The following is a 17,020-nucleotide window of genomic DNA, read 5'->3' as shown; positions in this document are numbered from 1 at the left end:
GATCCTAAGCAAACGAGACGAACATTCAATTTTCCAACACCCAGACCACGTCTGAAACTCTATACATAATACTATTTTAATGTGTTTTACGGTTTTCCCTTATCACCCTCATCACATCGCTTGTGCTGCTACTGTTCAACATTTTTTCAACAGCACGTCAAAGTCGAATCATCACAATTGCAACAATGAGTCCGAGCAGACGAAAGCAAATCGAAAGCATCGCTACCACTTGAATTCACTGTGGTCGATCTGGTATGGTATTCTATTCACATACTTCCAAGGCTACTTAATACTCAATGGCGCTTATAGATTTTTAGGTAAGATTCAACGAAACATTTCAATGAATTTGCATTTTTTGGCATTTAATCGCCTATTGAAAACAAAAAGCACTTACACGCCAATACGGAAAGTTTTTGGCATTATCTTAAAGTCAAAAGGAACGAGAAGAAGTCGAAAGAAAAGTGTATGCACACCAAGAACTTTACGTTTGTTAATGAATTCTTACTTTTTTCTATTTCTATCCTAAATTCGTTTGCTATTTTGCATTAATGAATGGTTCTGCTTCACAACATTAATGGGATTCGAAACAAAAGGCTGTTATTTAATACAATGGCATAACGATTCAGCCGCATTGACGGAGCTGAATTCACAAATAATCCTGTGCGGATTGGCGCTGTTGATGTTACCCTTATTTTTCATATCGGCAATATTCAAGGTAAGATTTCCGTGTCTGGCTTTCCGGACCAGCTTTATTTTTGTATACATATACAATATAAACACCTTAGTGCTTTCGGCACAGAAAAATCGCGCTACATCCAAAGTCATACCAAAATCAGCGAAATCACGCGAAGAACTTTTCCAAGATTAAATGTAATATCTCTGTGGATTTTCCCTATTATAATATTTATCTCGTCTAAATGAGTTCGTTTATTTTGGTATGCGCTTTACCGGCCGCTTTGGGAGGATTTCCTTTTTTCACGTTGTTTTTTTTCCTTCATCTTTATACACATCTTCTGGTTACCGTGAAATAGGTCGGAAATTTAGCGAACGACGGCATAAAATTAGCGTCAAAGACGGGAACATGCTCAGCCGAACCCGACGATGGCTTGGAACATGAAGCAAAAGGCGGAACATTACGGTATGTACTATAATAATCATTTATTATCAAAATTCGTTCGAAATCTCCGACCATTCATTTTTATGCATCGAAAGTTGTAGTCCTATGCAGACTGAGAAAAAAAAATGAAAGAAAAAACCGCTCACAAACATTACATTTTAATGATTATCTTTAATGTGTTCCGTTTGTATTCGTAACCAAAAGTTGAATCGAATTTTCCCAAAAGGAAGAACAATTTTCCATGTTGAATAAATACGAATTTCCGAAAACTTATTCCATTTTCAGAGCTCTGATGACACATGGTGGCCCGACCTCAGCATTTATCCACATTGTTATTGCGTTATGTTTACTAATTCCTCGGCTTTTGATCGAATCGAAGTTGATTGAAAATGGAAATCTACCCCGAGGTAAGTAAATACATTGGTGGAAGAATGGCAAAACAAACAGAATGTAAACCCATCCAAATGTGATATATCCAAAACCAAAATACCAGAATACACAAACATTACCAACATTTTAATTACGATGCCATTAATCGGTCGAATATTCCAAAGTGTGTATGTGCTTGTGTGTTTTGGAATTTAATTCCACACATATATAAATGTAGCATTCACTCGACTCGAATCGGCTTAAAATGTCTATGTCATTTAAGTGTTCGAAATTAATGCATGTGTATCCAAAATGAAAGTGGAATTTGAATTGAAAATATTTTGTCTCTTTGTTTTGATATTTTGTAGAAAGCATCTGGCACACTGAATTGGATTTTCTGGTGCCGCATCGAGATCGATTGGTCATATTGTCATTTACAACATCGCCATATCAAAATAATTCGGTTCACGAGGACAATTTCATTAAACATTACCATAATCAACGGCCTACGTTCATTGACGAAGAAGACGATGAACTGGCTCACACTCATTTGATTGAAAAATTTCATTCAGACTCATTTGATGAAAACGATTACTTTGATACACATGAAAAACTGGAGAATGAGAGAACAACATCGTCGATTACAATACCGCCACCACCACCACCACCATCTACAGCATCGCACAGTGGCAGCTCTGACATAGGAAAAACAGTCACAACAACGACACCCAGCAACATTTTGACAAACATCGAAACGAATGAAAAACGAATGTATAGAGGAAATGTTGGCATTCCGATGACTGGTAATAACCGAAAGCAACACGCACGAATGAGAAATCGCAACAATGGAACGACCGGCAGCGGACGTGGTACGAATAGAAAACATTCGAATGCAAATCGAGATCGGGCTAATGACAATGTAAATGCTGCGATGCGAAAGGAAAAAAATATGCGCCGTGGAGACGATTTACGTGAAAACTTTGAAACGAAAGTGAACAATAAGCTGGAATTAGATAAGAACAACGATGAATTTGGTGAAAAAAGTGTGCAGACCGTTGGTGGTGTGGGCACAAAGCTTCAACAAAGAAAGTATGTTACAAAAATCGATCCCACTGACGAATTACCACCGGACACTGAACACGAATTGCATGGTAATCGAAAATCATCAATTGCCCGTGACAGTAATATCCACATCGTAAAACCAGCTGAAGGCACGTTCGTTCCGTCGACACCATTTTCAACGGATTCGAAAATTATCGAAATCAAACCGTCAACAATGCGGGCGAGCAAACGTTTTAAACGTTCAAGTGAAACAATTGACACCCGTATGCAAATTGAATCCGATCGAATCGAAGATGAATTCGGCGAATTCACCGATGCCGATGTACCAAGAGAGCCAAGAATCTACGTTAATTTCGAGAATAGTGAACAATATACGGAAAATGATGATGATGGTGATAATTTGTTGAAACCGGCGCCAGACGCTGCTGCATTGATTGACACCGCCGTTCCGGCAAATGTAACACCGATAACGGCAACGTCGACGACCAAACAATTGCACGGTTTTGCCGCCTGTTTACAACATTATTTAAATGTCAACAAAGAAATCGGTAGGAAAATCATGTGTAACATAGAACACAAAATATCAATCATATTTTCTAAAATATGGTTTATTCGTTGTGTTCAGTGTTTTGTTGTTTTGTTTTTCGTCCTCTTTGAAACGGAAACGCACATTGAGTGCAATATTCCATGCGTTCAACGATGATGACGATGACGACACGACGATGAAATATTCATCCATTTTTTTGCTTTCATTTATAGATACGAAAAGTTGGATGGCAATGTTGCCGAGTTTTGAGTTCATGAATTTTGTAGTCGCATTGATTGTATGGTCGTCACGATATCCAAGCGTCTACTGGAACACATCGAAAGCATTCTCATTGATATTCAGCATTCAGATGATTGCCAACGCAATTGATTTGCTTTTAGTATTTGCCGGCGTGTCGGTCATTTATAAATTACAAGTCGTTGGACAAAAACTTCCGTTACAAGTGAGTATGTGTGTGTGTGTGTGTGTGTGTGTGTGTGTGTGATTCCATGTAAATTTCCATAAATTTTACTCTCTATATAGACTTCGTTCGGTATTATTTAATATTTATCTACATTTGAAATTTATATTCGTCTACATGTTGTTTTTGTTTTGTTATTTTTTAAATGGAAACAGACGCCACCGTTGCTGCTTAATGGGACTGTTTCGTTGCTGCTGTACATTCTATCAATTATGCTCATAATATCATCATCACTGATTCTATATTTGTACGGACATGGACGTTTGTCGTCTCGTGTGCGTGATCGTCGCATGATTTCAACTAAATCTGGTGACAACTGGGCTTATTTTGCACATTGTGCATCCTTATGCTTTATTTTAGCATTGGCCGTTGTCAAAGCTCCTCTGATGCATGACTTTAGTGCAATCTACAAGGGTAGTTTGGACGGTGCCGTTTTACTAGCAGGTAAATGAATTACACTGTATACCATTTTAATTGAAGAAATTTGTCGGGAATTGTTTACATATAGAAAATTAGCTTAAATACAGGGGTCATTCCTGTTACTATTTATAAAATTATGTTCAATTCATTTTTTTTCTTTCAATGCTGTTACTTCAATTCACATTTCGTAATAGTTAACGTTAAAGTTTCACCATGCATTTAGTCAAGTTCATTAAATATCAACAAAACTGAATTGTCTCTCATTAGCACTGTCATCCGTGATGCATATATTCTTCTGGATTCTGCTGTGGCTCGGATTAACTGCGAAGCGTCGATGGAATTTCAAGTTACCGCCATTGGATGACATTCATTTGCATAATGAGCCAGCCAAACAGCCGTTACTCATGTCACCACGGTTGAGTCGACAACACAGCACTGGACCAGCGGGCGGTCAATTAAACGATAGTTCCGACGAGCAGATTTATTGGCCCAAGTTACAGCCAAACTCTCCAAAATTGAAAGTAACATTTAACGATGTACCAAGTACGTTATCCGATAACAATTTGGCTGACGAACAAGATGGCAAGCGGTAAACAAAGAGAACTAACAACATTTAATCGAATGAAAAGTGAACATATACACGGGCGCGCGCGCACGCACAAAATCCACCACAACGATTCGAATCCCTGTTCGATTGCAAAATGTGCCTGTGCATTGTTTCACTTGTGACTCATATACGTACTGCACGTTGTGTGTGTGTGATGAATACAGTTTTTAGCTTCTAGTGATTTGCACTTCAATAGATGGATTTTGTGCCACATTTTGGTTTTTGTTTTCACATTGGGTGTGTGTGTGCGTATGTGTGTGCACAGATCTCGATCAAACACTCATTTCGAATTATAATTTTTTTAATGGTTTCCATTTTGGAAAATGAGCTTTTTTCATTCTCATTTGTTTTTCCCTCTAGTGTTTTGTTTTCATTCATTTTTTGTATTCTTTTAATACGTACTAAAATTGTCGTTGTACTGCACTAGAATGGAATTGAGAGCGTATTATCTGCACTGTAAACCAACGCTCGACAGATTGCACGTATTCTTTCTTTTGTTTGCGTTTTTCATTTGAATTATTTATACCTACATATATATGTTGTGCATCTCTTTTGTTTTGTTTTTAATCTGTTTGCCTTTTTGTGTTGAAGTAGCTAGAGCATGTTGACCTATTTCATTGACTAATCTATAATATATACAATACTATTGTGTGTCTTCGTTTTCTTTGTATGTGCTGCTTCTGCTGCTGCTTGTTGTTGTTCAATGATTAGCGATTCGAGCCGTAGAGCCTCGGTATGTATGCCCGGTTCTGCGCGGGAAATTGATGAAGGAGAGTATGCTACACTAAGAGGAACAACAGATGAGGATCTCATGCATTTTAATATCATTTCGAAGCGAATCAGTATGGCAAATTGTGATACAGCCGACGATACATCCGAAGAGGGCAAACTATTGGATTGTGTACGCGACGATAGTGTGACATATGCATCGACTCGCGATTTAGAACCGCCGATGCCGCCTCCACCGCCACCACTCACAGATGACGAAGATTGCGATGCATATGGTGACTCAACCGAAACGCTTGTCAATCCCATTGCACAAGTCACAGTGCATACAAATGAAGCTCATGTGAGTGAATGTCTTTGTTTTCTCAAGCATTATGTTTGAATTTGAATATATTTATTCGGAATTCAGTTGAAAGTTGAATGAATATTTATGTTCGTTGCAAAATCTAAATGTGAGATTCAATTCAATTGTATTGATTTTACAGATTATCTCACAACAAACGCGAAGCATTCGTCGTGGTGATTCTGGAATGGCTCACGACATATTAACTCCATGCACTGACAGTATGTCAACCGAATGTTCAACATCGCCTCCTGAACGCGCTGCATCCGATTCGTCATCAAGTGGTATACATTCGGGCGAAGAGGAAGTCGTTATTCGGTCACGACCAGCCAAAGTGGTAAAACTACCGCAGCCAGCCATTCAAGAAGAACCCTTTGGCCGACAAACTAATATGTATTTGTCGAGTTTCATACAAGACAATTCCAGCGCTACGTTACCAATGCATCGTGTTCAATCGGCGGAGCCATTCTATGATTTTGCCAACCACTGCAACACTATGCCTCTACCAATAACAAATCATCTACAGCAACAACAGCGCATACCACAATTCATTACGCCAAGCTCATCAAAGCCACAGCTGCACACAACGCTACCGAACGGTGTCCGCTATGCCAATCCAACGAATTTCATTCGACGAGTTCCGTTACACGTTCAAACTGCCGAATCTCCATATGGTACACTGGGCCTTGGTGCTGGCCATCACACATTTTCGAAGCTATTGCATGAACCGTTGGTGTTCGGAAGCATCCCAGAAGATCGAGATTCAGCCAACTACTCAATGATATCCGATCAAGAGCGTGAAATCTATGCCAATGCACTCACAGCCGGTAACATTCATTGATTGATGTGCAAGACTCACGAAAATATTCGCACGAAATTTGATAACACATAAAATATATGCGTGAAAACCTTGAAGAAATGAAAAAAGCAAACAAATACTCAACATGACCGAAATCATCATCTGATTTTTGTTCGTTGCAAACCTGTACATTTTTTTTTCTTTCTGTTACGTCTTTAATTTTATTTATAGCAAAAAAACACAAACAACAAATTGTTTCATACCACGTTTTGTACATATTCTTATTTTCTACTTTGTAGTTTACGCAGTTTTCGTTCCTTCCTATGATTCTGTTTTGACTTAGGAACTAATTTAAGTGATTTGATTGAACAAGCAACAGTTGATGTTTGAAGAAGAAGAAAAAAAAACACTCTGCCAGAGGGAATATTATAGATAGTCAATGTAGCCGAACAGCATGAATGGAATATAGCAATGGCATTAATTCAATTCAAATTTTCCTTTTTTTATTTCTATTGGGTAACAACGTTGCGCTTTTTCTCGATTAATTTCAAGCAAAGAAGAAACCATTTATAAAAGAGCTTTAAAACAATAAAATAATTCAAGCTTTTCGCAAATCGATCTCAAAAGTATATGCCAGTCCAGCAGATAGCAGAAAATCCCTCTAGATTTTGTAGCAATATTTAGAACGTATATAATCAAATTGAACGAAAGTTTCGTTACGAAACGCTTAATTTCGATTCGATTGATATATGTATTCGAGTTATATATGAAAGTAAAAAGTGAAAAAACACAAATGAAGAAAGAAAAACCATACTCAGGCTCTAAACAAAACTACTCAATGAAAGTATTTTGGAGGATGTAGTTTGTAGACGTATACAAAATATTTATTCAGAATTCAGAGCCTTTCATCTCGGTTTCGTGTTTTGACACGCTACATTTGATTTTCGTCGGGTTTACATATTAAAAATTCTTATCACACTCGATTTAGTCGGATTTTGAGTAATTTGGCATTTAATTCACGGTTTAATTATCTATCAGATATTGACCATAGCATAAATTCGAGCAGTTTTGAAGAAAAAAGGTTTAAAACTTTCGTTCATTTGTTGATTTGTTTCCCTCGAATACGACATTCAATATTATAAAACGATGAGCCTATCTTAACAACTCTATGCTAATAACTATAACACTTGAATATTTTGTATGAATGTAACCAGTGAAAATATTTCGACACTAGCCAAATATAATCTATGCTCGCCAACAACTAAGCTTTCATATGAAAACAAGCCGATCCGCATTATTCAAACGTTCAAATCGATTGGCGAGACGGAGAGTTGACCATTGTCTTTGGTAAATTTGGTTAATTCAGACAGCTATAAATAGCCGAAATAACGTATGACAGCATATTTTGTTCACCTCTATTTATGGATGGCATATATATGCAAACGCTTTTTACCATTTGCCATCCGATATTGAAAAGAGATGCTTCTCTACGTCTTACCTATTGAAATATATACTCATCATTGATAGACATATATATTCATATACTCGAAATTATAGCTGGCCATATTTTTTGAACCCCACCATAAATCATATATAGACAAAACACGCTTGAGCTTCATCTACTCGTAAGACATAATAAAATCATATCATCTTAACCCCCTTACAAATAACAAACGATCCTCAATCGAAATCAACTGCCAAAATCACATTGCACTTCATTTTCAACTACACACCCACACATCATGACCTACAATCATCAAGTAAACAAACAACCAAACAAAACAACTAATATTCAAAAACCATTTGAACTGAACTGATGCTCATCTATCGAATTATCGTTTGGCCTATGACCTTATATTTCGCGATAATGATATCGTATTTAACAATAATAATAAATATTTTGAAAAAAAAGACCGCCGATTGCAATGTACAACATGACAATATTTTTTAAAATAAAAACTCCAAATGATAAAAAGAACATGTTTACAGCCGCTAGTATTCCGAAGAAATAGATATTGATATACAAACGAATCCAATTTTTGTCAGGCTTTTGTAAAGAGATTTTTTTTACCATGGAAATTTCATACACAATAACAAAAATCAATGTAGATTTTTACATATCACAATGCTTCATTCACATCGCATCATTTGCACCTGGGCACTTATCAAGAAGTGTTTGTTATACGAATTGCGCATTTACAGCTTTGACAAATATGATAAAAAGAAGAAGAAAAAAAGAACAAAAATATTTACCCAAGTCAGTTAACAGAAGATCATTCATGATAATTGTATAGCCAATGTTATATTACCTTTATGCATACCATAAAAATGGGTCCATTTCCATATACACACGTATCACGCCGCGTAGTAGGATAGCCACAGAAAATGCTCCGAATAAATGTTGTTCTTCCTACCGATTAGATTCATCCAGTCCCTAGCAAAACGAAACATTACATACGAACAGCAAGACTGATTTTAAACAACTGTAATTTAGTTTCAACACCTTAATACAACCCACGTTTCAATCCATTCACCATCGCAAAAATGCCCTTAATCGCTTATATCATTCATCGTAACCGATCAATCAAATACATTCGAATCGCAAATAAAAACCACCACAAGCATATCCATTATTGCACGAAAGCCAAATTGAGCACCGTCAATGGGGTTTCCGCATATCATAAATTGAAAAAAAAAAATCACGTTGAAAAAAAAATGATTAAGAAAATTCTATCGAAAAAAACTTTTTTATCAAAATTTATACCTACATTCTACATGAAATTTGTTTACTGTCACACCACAAACAGCGAACAAATCATTCGACATTAATTGGTGAAATGATGACATATTATGCTCTAATAATACCAAAAATGTTCACAACATCTTTGTACAATGATTATTATTATACTATTAGCAAAACAAGATGAACGGAAGATACGGAGATACTGATAATAAATTTAAACTTAAACTGAAACAAACACTCAATGGTTTATTAGATGTTAAGTATAATAAACTGCAATAAATCATTGCTTAATGTGGAAATAAGCTAGTGCCGTTTCATTTCACTCCAACTCCAACAGCATCTTCGCATCTTGATTCAAGCATAAATTTAAATAGCGCTCTTCGGTTGTTGTGACTGTAAGTATTTTCACATCGAGTCCATAGATGGCGCTTGGGTATGGAAGAAACCCACATATGACATTTAAAAGCAACGACAACACTCTTACGTCAAATTCATTTTCTAATGCAAAATAAATAACAAAACATTCGTTCAATAAAGAAGAGGCGAAAGTGAACACGAATCCAAATATTTGTTCTTCATCTGATTTTGCGAGGAACGTGTTAATTTTGTGTTGTTGAGTATTGCTTTGTTAAATCTTGTGGTAAAATGTCATCATGGTTTAGTGATTTGGCCGGAAAAGCAGAGAATATTCTCAATAAAATTGACCAAAATGCGGCCAGTGTGTTGAAAAATGATACCAATGACCGTGATCAATTGATTGAAGTGAAAACGGGCGATGACGTTGTCGATAATGGAAATCATGAAAAGAAAATTAAAATGGCCAATGGTTCACCGGCCATACGAAGCATTACGTCCAACGCATTGAAACTACCGAAAACGCCAAAGAAAACTCTGTACACGCCAATCGAACGACAACCAGCAGATATTGAAGAAGTATCGATTAAATATGAATCAAAATTGAATAATATTGTGAACGGTGATGATGGAGCAAAATTGAATTTACCGTCAAATGCATCGAATTCATCACGTCGCAGTTCGTGCAGTTCACGTACGGAAGGAATTCAAACCGTTATCGAATACCCAATCGCAAAACATTCCACTGATACATTGAACGTGAACGGTGGCGATCCAATGCAAACATCCACAGGTTCATTGCACAGTTCAGTTGAAGATAAGAACGAGATGATGGCGTCCAGAATTATTGTGACCCAAATGAAAACTGAACGTGATCAAATGAAAACGGAAATTGCTGATTTGAAAAATCAATTGGTTATGGCAAAGAAGGAAGATTTGGTATCGGAAATAACTGCCACGCGTGACCTATTGGCCACAGACAAAGAAAGTCTACAACGAAAACTTGATGAACTCGAAGAAGCAAACAATGGATATGTCAAGACGATTTCCCAACTCGAAGTAAGCGTTGCCAAAATGCATGAAGCAACTATGGACCTGAACGAGAAGCTGACACTGGCCAAAACTGAAACAGAACAAGCGGTGTTTGAGTTACAACAATATCGATCGAGAGCCCAACACACATTACAAATGAAAGATGAATTAATCGCCGAACTGAAATCGTTTCACGCAAAAGGTGAAACGACTGACGACACTGATATCGATGCACAATGCAAACAAATCGAATTGGCCACAATGAAACAAGAACGCGACACATTTTTCGAAGAAAACAATATGCTACGCAATCAATTAAATGCAAATAAACAAATTATACACTCACTCGAGAGCAAAATCCATGAGATCGAAATGCGATCCAGTGAGAGTGAAAAGTCATTATCGAATGCATTGAAACAGGAAAAATTGAAATCAAGTCAATTGGAGGAGACGATGAGAACACAGGCTAAGGAGTTGAAAGTGGTTCGTGATGAACTGAAGCGACAACAGACAATAACATCGACTAAACTACATGAGAAGTATGACAACCGCATTAAATTAATTCAGCTTTTTATGATTTTTTTTTTCTTCTTCCACAGAGAAAATGAACTGACAAGGCTTCGAACAAAATTATCTCAACAACAAAACACACCGACCATTCCGACCGGAATTCAGACCGGAGCAAATACTACTGATGATCGAATTTATTCCCTAACACAATCGCTTGTGCAAAAACAAAATTCCCTCGAAGCAATTACAGCTGAACGAAACGCCATTCGATTTCAGCTGGAAAAATTGGAAAATCAACATCGTGAAACAATGACACTGCTGAGACATCAACGCTTGCCGCAGATCATCAATGTAAACGATACGGATGATGCAAAATCACAGGTGCCGAATTTCATGCGAGAAAATCCATTCGATACCCGCGTTGCACGACGCATGAAACGGGCCTATTCGTCTTTGGATGCGGCCGGTGTACGATTGGGTGTATTTTTACGTCGTTATCCATTGGTACGCACGATGACTATTGTTTATGTGGCTGTTTTACATTTATGGGTGATGTTCGTTTTGCTGAGCTCCACACCCAATCAAACGAATTAGAACGAATTTTTTTTTATTTACATTTTTAAATTTAAAATGCAGATATTAATACTATTCCTTCCTATATTATACTAGAAACTTGTTCACTTTTTTTATTATGCACATACAATAAATAGGAAATAAAGTTAAATTTATAACCCGAAACGCCATCTGGTGGTCAATTTTCGTAGATTTAATTCGCTTCGCCTTCGCCATGTTTTCCACTTTGGCAACTGTCAAACAATTGCACGCTCTGTCATTAGTAAAGCATCGGCAAAACCAAAACGTTTAATATTCACAAATTCATTTTCTTTATTTAGTCATAAAAAACCATTGCAATTTGGTTGTTCCAGTCGATCATTCGCTTTATTTGGTTCAAAAGTCGTGTTAAACAGTAAAATGGCTGATGTTTTGGATATCGATAATGCTGAGGAGTTTGAAGTCGACGAAGATGGTGATCAAGGTATTGTTCGATTGAAGGAAAAGGCTCGCAAGCGTAAGGGTCGTGGTTTTGGCAACGAAAGCAATGTTCGTGAACCCATCCAGCACTATGAACGTGTACGACATGACGACGATGATGAATTTGAACCGGGACCACAGCGTTCAGTTGAAGGTTGGATTTTGTTTGTTACAAACATTCATGAAGAGGCACAAGAAGACGATATTCAAGAGAAATTCTGCGAATACGGTGACATCAAAAACATTCACTTGAATTTGGACCGACGTACCGGTTTCCTCAAAGGTTACGCTTTGGTTGAATACGAAACATACAAACAGGCACAGGCAGCACGTGAAGCATTGAACGGTGGTTTGATTTTGGGCCAAGCGATTTCAGTGGACTGGTGTTTCGTCAAAGGACCGAAGAAAACCAAAAAGGCCGAAAGACGCCGAAGATAAATACGATTATCAATTTTGCAAATTCCCATTATTTTATCCGCAATTTTGATAATTTGACACTTGGCCCACTCATAACAAATACAATTTTGTATTCGCAAAGTACTAAAATAACTAAATAAACTCTTGTATTTCAAAACTAAATTTTTCGTGTTTTTATTGACATTTTTCAGGTTATAATATCGATTTTATTTTTCATAAACAATATTCGTGAATTGACTTTTGACAGCCGAACAGAGTACCTAATTCATTAGTTGGCGTTAATTCTCTTCGTGTTCTTTTACATATTGTCAAATTTACTACATGTTTTTTTGCTTTATCAAATGATTTCATTCTCTCGAACATATTGTTATTCTAAACGGGCAATAATGTTCGTGATCTATGATCGGAAATTGTTTACACTCTCAAAAATAATACATAAAATAAGACGAAATTGTAAAAAAAAATATAAGTCTGGCTTAGACTGTGACGCCGATAGTGGGCTTTGTACCAAGTATATCAGAGAGCTTCTGTTGATATTTTGCTAGTGTGTTCGAATCGGTGATGCCTTTTGCCTTGCAAGACATTTGCAATGCATTCAAGTATTGCATCTCCGTGAATTGGGCACCCTTTTCAATTATATTCGCCAAGATTTCCTGCAAAAAAACAAATTGAGATTTTTTATTTATGACAAGAAATTGTAATCATCCATTCAATGAACAACGATTATGCTATAAAACGTATGTAAACCAACCTCTGGATCCATGTAAAGCATCTCGTAAAAGTTTCTTGCATTATCTAAGGCAACTTCGCGTGTCGCTGTGATACTGCTCAAGGTTTGTTGCAATGCGATTGCATTCCGGCACATTCGCTGTACGCTGGCTTGATCGACTGTTTCCATGCAATTTGATGCCATAATCAGGATTCGCGCTGCCAAATGAGCTAAGCCTTCAAAAATGTACTGAAAATTGAAAATTCATTGGAATATTATCAATCATTTTGATTTATGGTTATTTATGAATTCGAAAACCGAAAATGGCATTTTTGTATAATTCCAAGACTGTTTATTGAAAAGAACTACCTTTGTCTTCCGTGGATGTAGAGTTGAGTTCAACGCTTCGTCCATATCCGATAGAACTTTTGTAAGTTTCAACACTTTGCTATCCGGTTCAAGTGAATCGTTGGCCATTTTACTGTACTTGGTGTTCTTTTCGTTGCTCTTCAAATAGTGGAAACATTGTACTCGCACTTCTAAATGTAACACCAACAAACATGTATTGGCCAAATCATCGAATTCCAACGCCAAGTTGGTTAGCACCTTTATTGTTCCGTCTTTGATCGTTACCGGAGAATCAATGTCATTGTTTGACTCTGAACATACCCGGTTTGAAAGTGGTTTACGTAAATCGTTGGCAAATTCAGTGATTCGGTGCGAAAACCATTCCTAAAATTCAAATCATATTTTAGTTGAAAATAATACGAATTCGTCAATATCACATACCATACTCTCTTGAAGAATGGCCAATTCTTTCAAAACACCAATATCGGAGAGAATTTCCTGATGTGAAATGAAACTCTCGCCCAAATTGCTTGTCAACATTTCTGCTTCGCGAATGTTTCTCTGCTGAACTTGGGTTGGACTTTCTTCCTCTGAAGTCATATACAAATTGGTTGCCTTTATCAACTTCTTGTCAGCGGCCGACATCACTTTAGATCGTGAGGATTTTAAATCAGTCCAGTTTGGTAGAGTTCTATGGAGAAAAGTCAAATAAATGATGAAAAACAATTTCTGTCTTTTGCGACATTAGCTAAGTACTCACTTCAAAAAGCGTGAAATATCGTCGTCTTTCAGCCAAGCAACGCTATAAATTCGCTTGTCTTCGGTTTCCGGTTGAACGATCCCTCGGTATGCTGCCTGGCACGTTTCTCGGTATGTTTTGAGCAAAGAGCACACCATTTTTAACAAGTCATCGGAATAATTCGGCAAATCTTGGATGAGGCTCTTTGTTTCCGTAATTTCTTTTACAAAAAAATAGAAAAAGTCAGACATTCATTCCCAGAAATAGTCAGCATAAAATTATGTTTAAAGCCAAGTAATTGAGTGTTCATGCTAACTTTGTTCAACTAAAACGGTGCTTTGCAACAATGGTCTATTGAGGCCCATGCTCTTCATCTCTTCCGGCGAGATAATTGCTCGCCACGCATCGTGATTCTTGGCCAACGATTCAATTGTTAGTTGTAAATTACGATTGTGGCCCTTTGCCAGGAAAATTTCCCTGATTTGAGTGTTCAAAAATTCATTAAATGCATTCGATTGACTGGGTTTCGATTTAATCATCTCTTCAATTTCATGCGTGTAGCTCAACAATGGCAAATAGATTTTGCGAATTAAGGCTGGATCTGGTTGACACACCAATGATTTGGTGCCTTTGTTCTTGTCTTCGTTCATTGCATTCAACAGTTCATCATTTGACATGTCGGAAGCGTTGCGTCGATGTTCTTTCGGTCCATCGTGCATCATTTGCGCGGTTTTGTCAAACTTGAATAAAGTTTTTCGGCTGAAAAATCGAAAAAAAAAAATCCACAATAAAATTGATACCCCATAAAATGAATTAAATCTGATGGCTTAACTTACGAATTAATTTTACGACGATTGAAATACGTGTTAATGTTATTTGTTTGGTCGGCAAAAGTGGAATTTGATCGATCATCGCTAGTTACATTTTGAATGTCCAAATAATCGGTCAAAAGTAATTGAAGCTGGATAGAAGAAAAAAATGGTTTAATAAAACTGAATGATTTGCCCGTTTCAGTTGACTTCAATTGAATTCATCAACAACCGAGAAAAAATTCATAGAACTTACGACTGCTTGAGCTTGACCCCAATAATCGGCAATATCGTACGGCTTAACAACGATGCCATGCCGTTGTGTTACATTTAGATAGTTCTTCAACAGTAATGTATGAGCATTTGCGACTAATTTGAATTGCTTATGAACCAAACTGAGTAATTCGAGCAATGGATGTGTTTGGTCATCCATTGGCTGTTGATTTAGGCTTCCTTCTGCTGCGAAAATCGAAACTAGATGTTGTGTTGTTCGAGTAACAATGGCCAGTAGCTCTGATTGAATTTGAGTTCGAAGAGCATCCAATGAATCGGGTATTTTCTTCAACAAAGCAAAACATTCGACAATAATGCCAATGAAGTAGCTCCGGCTTAGATCCGTATCAAGGAGCTCTGAATTATCAATGACTTCGGTTTTTTCGACATCAAAACCTTGAGCCATTTCAAACAGTGCCTTACGAATTTTGGCATTTGCTTCGGCCCGTTCAGTCGAGCGTCGCATAACATTGCGTTGAAACGGTGACACCAGATTATTATCACTTCTTCTCGTGGACGAAGCCCGTCGTTGGAAATTCGACAATGCGTCGGCCGTTGACAATTGGTACAAATGCCGATTCAACTCGTCAATCATTTTTAAATACAGTTGGTTCTTGCGATTATCTAAATCTTGACGCAAGTCACTCAATCCTTCCACATCCCGTAATCGGCCATTGCTCAAGTCAATCGCCTTGACAAGCACCTGCGTTGCATGCAAATAATGACGTTTGTTTGTGTACGATTGCACTTTTGAAGGCACCTTACGTAATTCATCACTTGAAATAGAAAATACACACAAAGAGTAAAAACACAGAGTTTCTCGCCCAATATCATAATGTTTAACTCACATTTGCTCCAACATCTCCAAAGAGTACTTCTGTTGCATAGCATCTTTGTACAATTTTTGGATTTCGTCGCGGCGGCATCGCAGCAGCTGCTTGCAAGCCATCAAATTCTCTTTGACTGTGTGGATTTTGGTGCGTGATGTTGTTATCATCGTTGATACCTGCCCGAATAGCTGCATCACTTGCGACAAATCACCATCATGCTTTGCGACCAAGTCATTCAGACGATTGTCGGTGTTTTTAAACTCTTTCTCGATTTTGAGCTTCTCGCGTTGACGCTCTTCATTTGTTTCACTTGCGTCCAATTTTTTGATAACAGTAACCAACAAGCCGCTTCCACTCTAGAACACAAAAATATTGAATATCTTTAATAGAGATTCAATTTGAACTCATTCAAATTTGGTTAATTGTAAATGATAGTGGTTTATTTGATGAAAAACCTCCCATTTTTCTCCACTATCACTAAATAGCACAATCACAATGCACCTGATTCAATGCGGTTTGGACTTTGTTTTCAGTAGATTGTTCACTCAACTCACCGTTTCTTTGCCGTATTTCAAGCCTCGTGGAGGCTTTCTTGGTGCTGGCGGCGAAGACATTTCTTACCAAAATCCACCTCCCTTCAAACACTACGATTATTATTTAGTCGAATCCAGAAAAACAAGTACCAATTTCTCTATGTTTTTTTCTGCTTGGTCTATTGCAATTGCTTTGACATTTCACCGAAAATTGACGTCATCTGTAGATGCTCCGTTCATA

General features: G+C 37.3%; 4 protein-coding genes across 4 annotated transcripts in view; 3 read left to right on the top strand and 1 right to left on the bottom strand.

The window, feature by feature from the left end:
- Positions 1-9,428, top strand: part of LOC129566265 (protein tincar) — a 31,252-nt gene extending 21,824 nt beyond the window's left edge. The window contains exons 3-12 of the mRNA XM_055442052.1: positions 154-317; positions 594-715; positions 1,032-1,138; positions 1,403-1,524; positions 1,855-3,096; positions 3,308-3,537; positions 3,711-3,999; positions 4,243-4,564; positions 5,294-5,651; positions 5,794-9,428. Coding sequence (XP_055298027.1) covers positions 154-317; positions 594-715; positions 1,032-1,138; positions 1,403-1,524; positions 1,855-3,096; positions 3,308-3,537; positions 3,711-3,999; positions 4,243-4,564; positions 5,294-5,651; positions 5,794-6,492 — 3,655 coding nt within the window. The 3' untranslated portion in view covers positions 6,493-9,428. The remainder of the gene's footprint in view (positions 1-153; positions 318-593; positions 716-1,031; positions 1,139-1,402; positions 1,525-1,854; positions 3,097-3,307; positions 3,538-3,710; positions 4,000-4,242; positions 4,565-5,293; positions 5,652-5,793) is intronic.
- A 237-nt stretch (positions 9,429-9,665) lies between these two features.
- On the top strand, positions 9,666-11,827 carry LOC129579601 (golgin-84). Its single transcript, XM_055469757.1, has 2 exons — positions 9,666-11,118; positions 11,179-11,827. The coding sequence occupies exons 1-2, from the start codon at positions 9,839-9,841 to the stop codon at positions 11,681-11,683; spliced, it is 1,785 nt and encodes a 594-aa protein (XP_055325732.1). The 5' UTR covers positions 9,666-9,838; the 3' UTR covers positions 11,684-11,827.
- Positions 11,828-11,915: 88 nt separating this feature from the next.
- Positions 11,916-12,700, top strand: LOC129579611 (RNA-binding protein 8A). The gene has a single exon (XM_055469769.1). It carries the CDS (start codon positions 12,062-12,064, stop codon positions 12,557-12,559), a length of 498 nt encoding a protein of 165 aa, XP_055325744.1. The 5' UTR covers positions 11,916-12,061; the 3' UTR covers positions 12,560-12,700.
- Positions 12,688-17,020, bottom strand: LOC129579590 (exocyst complex component 4). Its single transcript, XM_055469747.1, has 10 exons — positions 16,801-17,020; positions 16,265-16,602; positions 15,400-16,192; positions 15,171-15,295; positions 14,651-15,093; positions 14,356-14,554; positions 14,037-14,286; positions 13,617-13,979; positions 13,290-13,496; positions 12,688-13,191 (listed from the first exon to the last, which is right to left on the bottom strand). Exons 1-10 carry the CDS (start codon positions 16,858-16,860, stop codon positions 13,015-13,017), a joined length of 2,955 nt encoding a protein of 984 aa, XP_055325722.1. The 5' UTR covers positions 16,861-17,020; the 3' UTR covers positions 12,688-13,014.

The sequence above is a fragment of the Sitodiplosis mosellana genome, unplaced genomic scaffold (genome assembly GCF_009176505.1).
Source record: "Sitodiplosis mosellana isolate CC-2019 unplaced genomic scaffold, AAFC_SMos_1.0 Smas_scaffold_1, whole genome shotgun sequence".
NCBI classification, from domain to species: domain Eukaryota; kingdom Metazoa; phylum Arthropoda; class Insecta; order Diptera; family Cecidomyiidae; genus Sitodiplosis; species Sitodiplosis mosellana.
This window is presented reverse-complemented; position numbering and strand designations above follow the sequence as displayed.

Excerpts from the sequence above, each read along its gene's own strand:
- LOC129579601 (XM_055469757.1), top strand. The coding sequence starts at position 9,839 with ATGTCATCATGGTTTAGTGATTTGGCCGGAAAAGCAGAGAATATTCTC. Across the intron at positions 11,119-11,178 it reads TCGACTAAACTACATGAGAA|AGAAAATGAACTGACAAGGC; the intron begins GTATGACAACCG and ends CTTCTTCCACAG.
- LOC129579611 (XM_055469769.1), top strand. The coding sequence starts at position 12,062 with ATGGCTGATGTTTTGGATATCGATAATGCTGAGGAGTTTGAAGTCGAC.
- LOC129579590 (XM_055469747.1), bottom strand. The coding sequence starts at position 16,860 with ATGTCTTCGCCGCCAGCACCAAGAAAGCCTCCACGAGGCTTGAAATAC. Across the intron at positions 15,296-15,399 it reads GGGGTCAAGCTCAAGCAGTC|CTTCAATTACTTTTGACCGA; the intron begins GTAAGTTCTATG and ends TCTTCTATCCAG. Across the intron at positions 13,497-13,616 it reads TACATCCACGGAAGACAAAG|TACATTTTTGAAGGCTTAGC; the intron begins GTAGTTCTTTTC and ends TTCAATTTTCAG.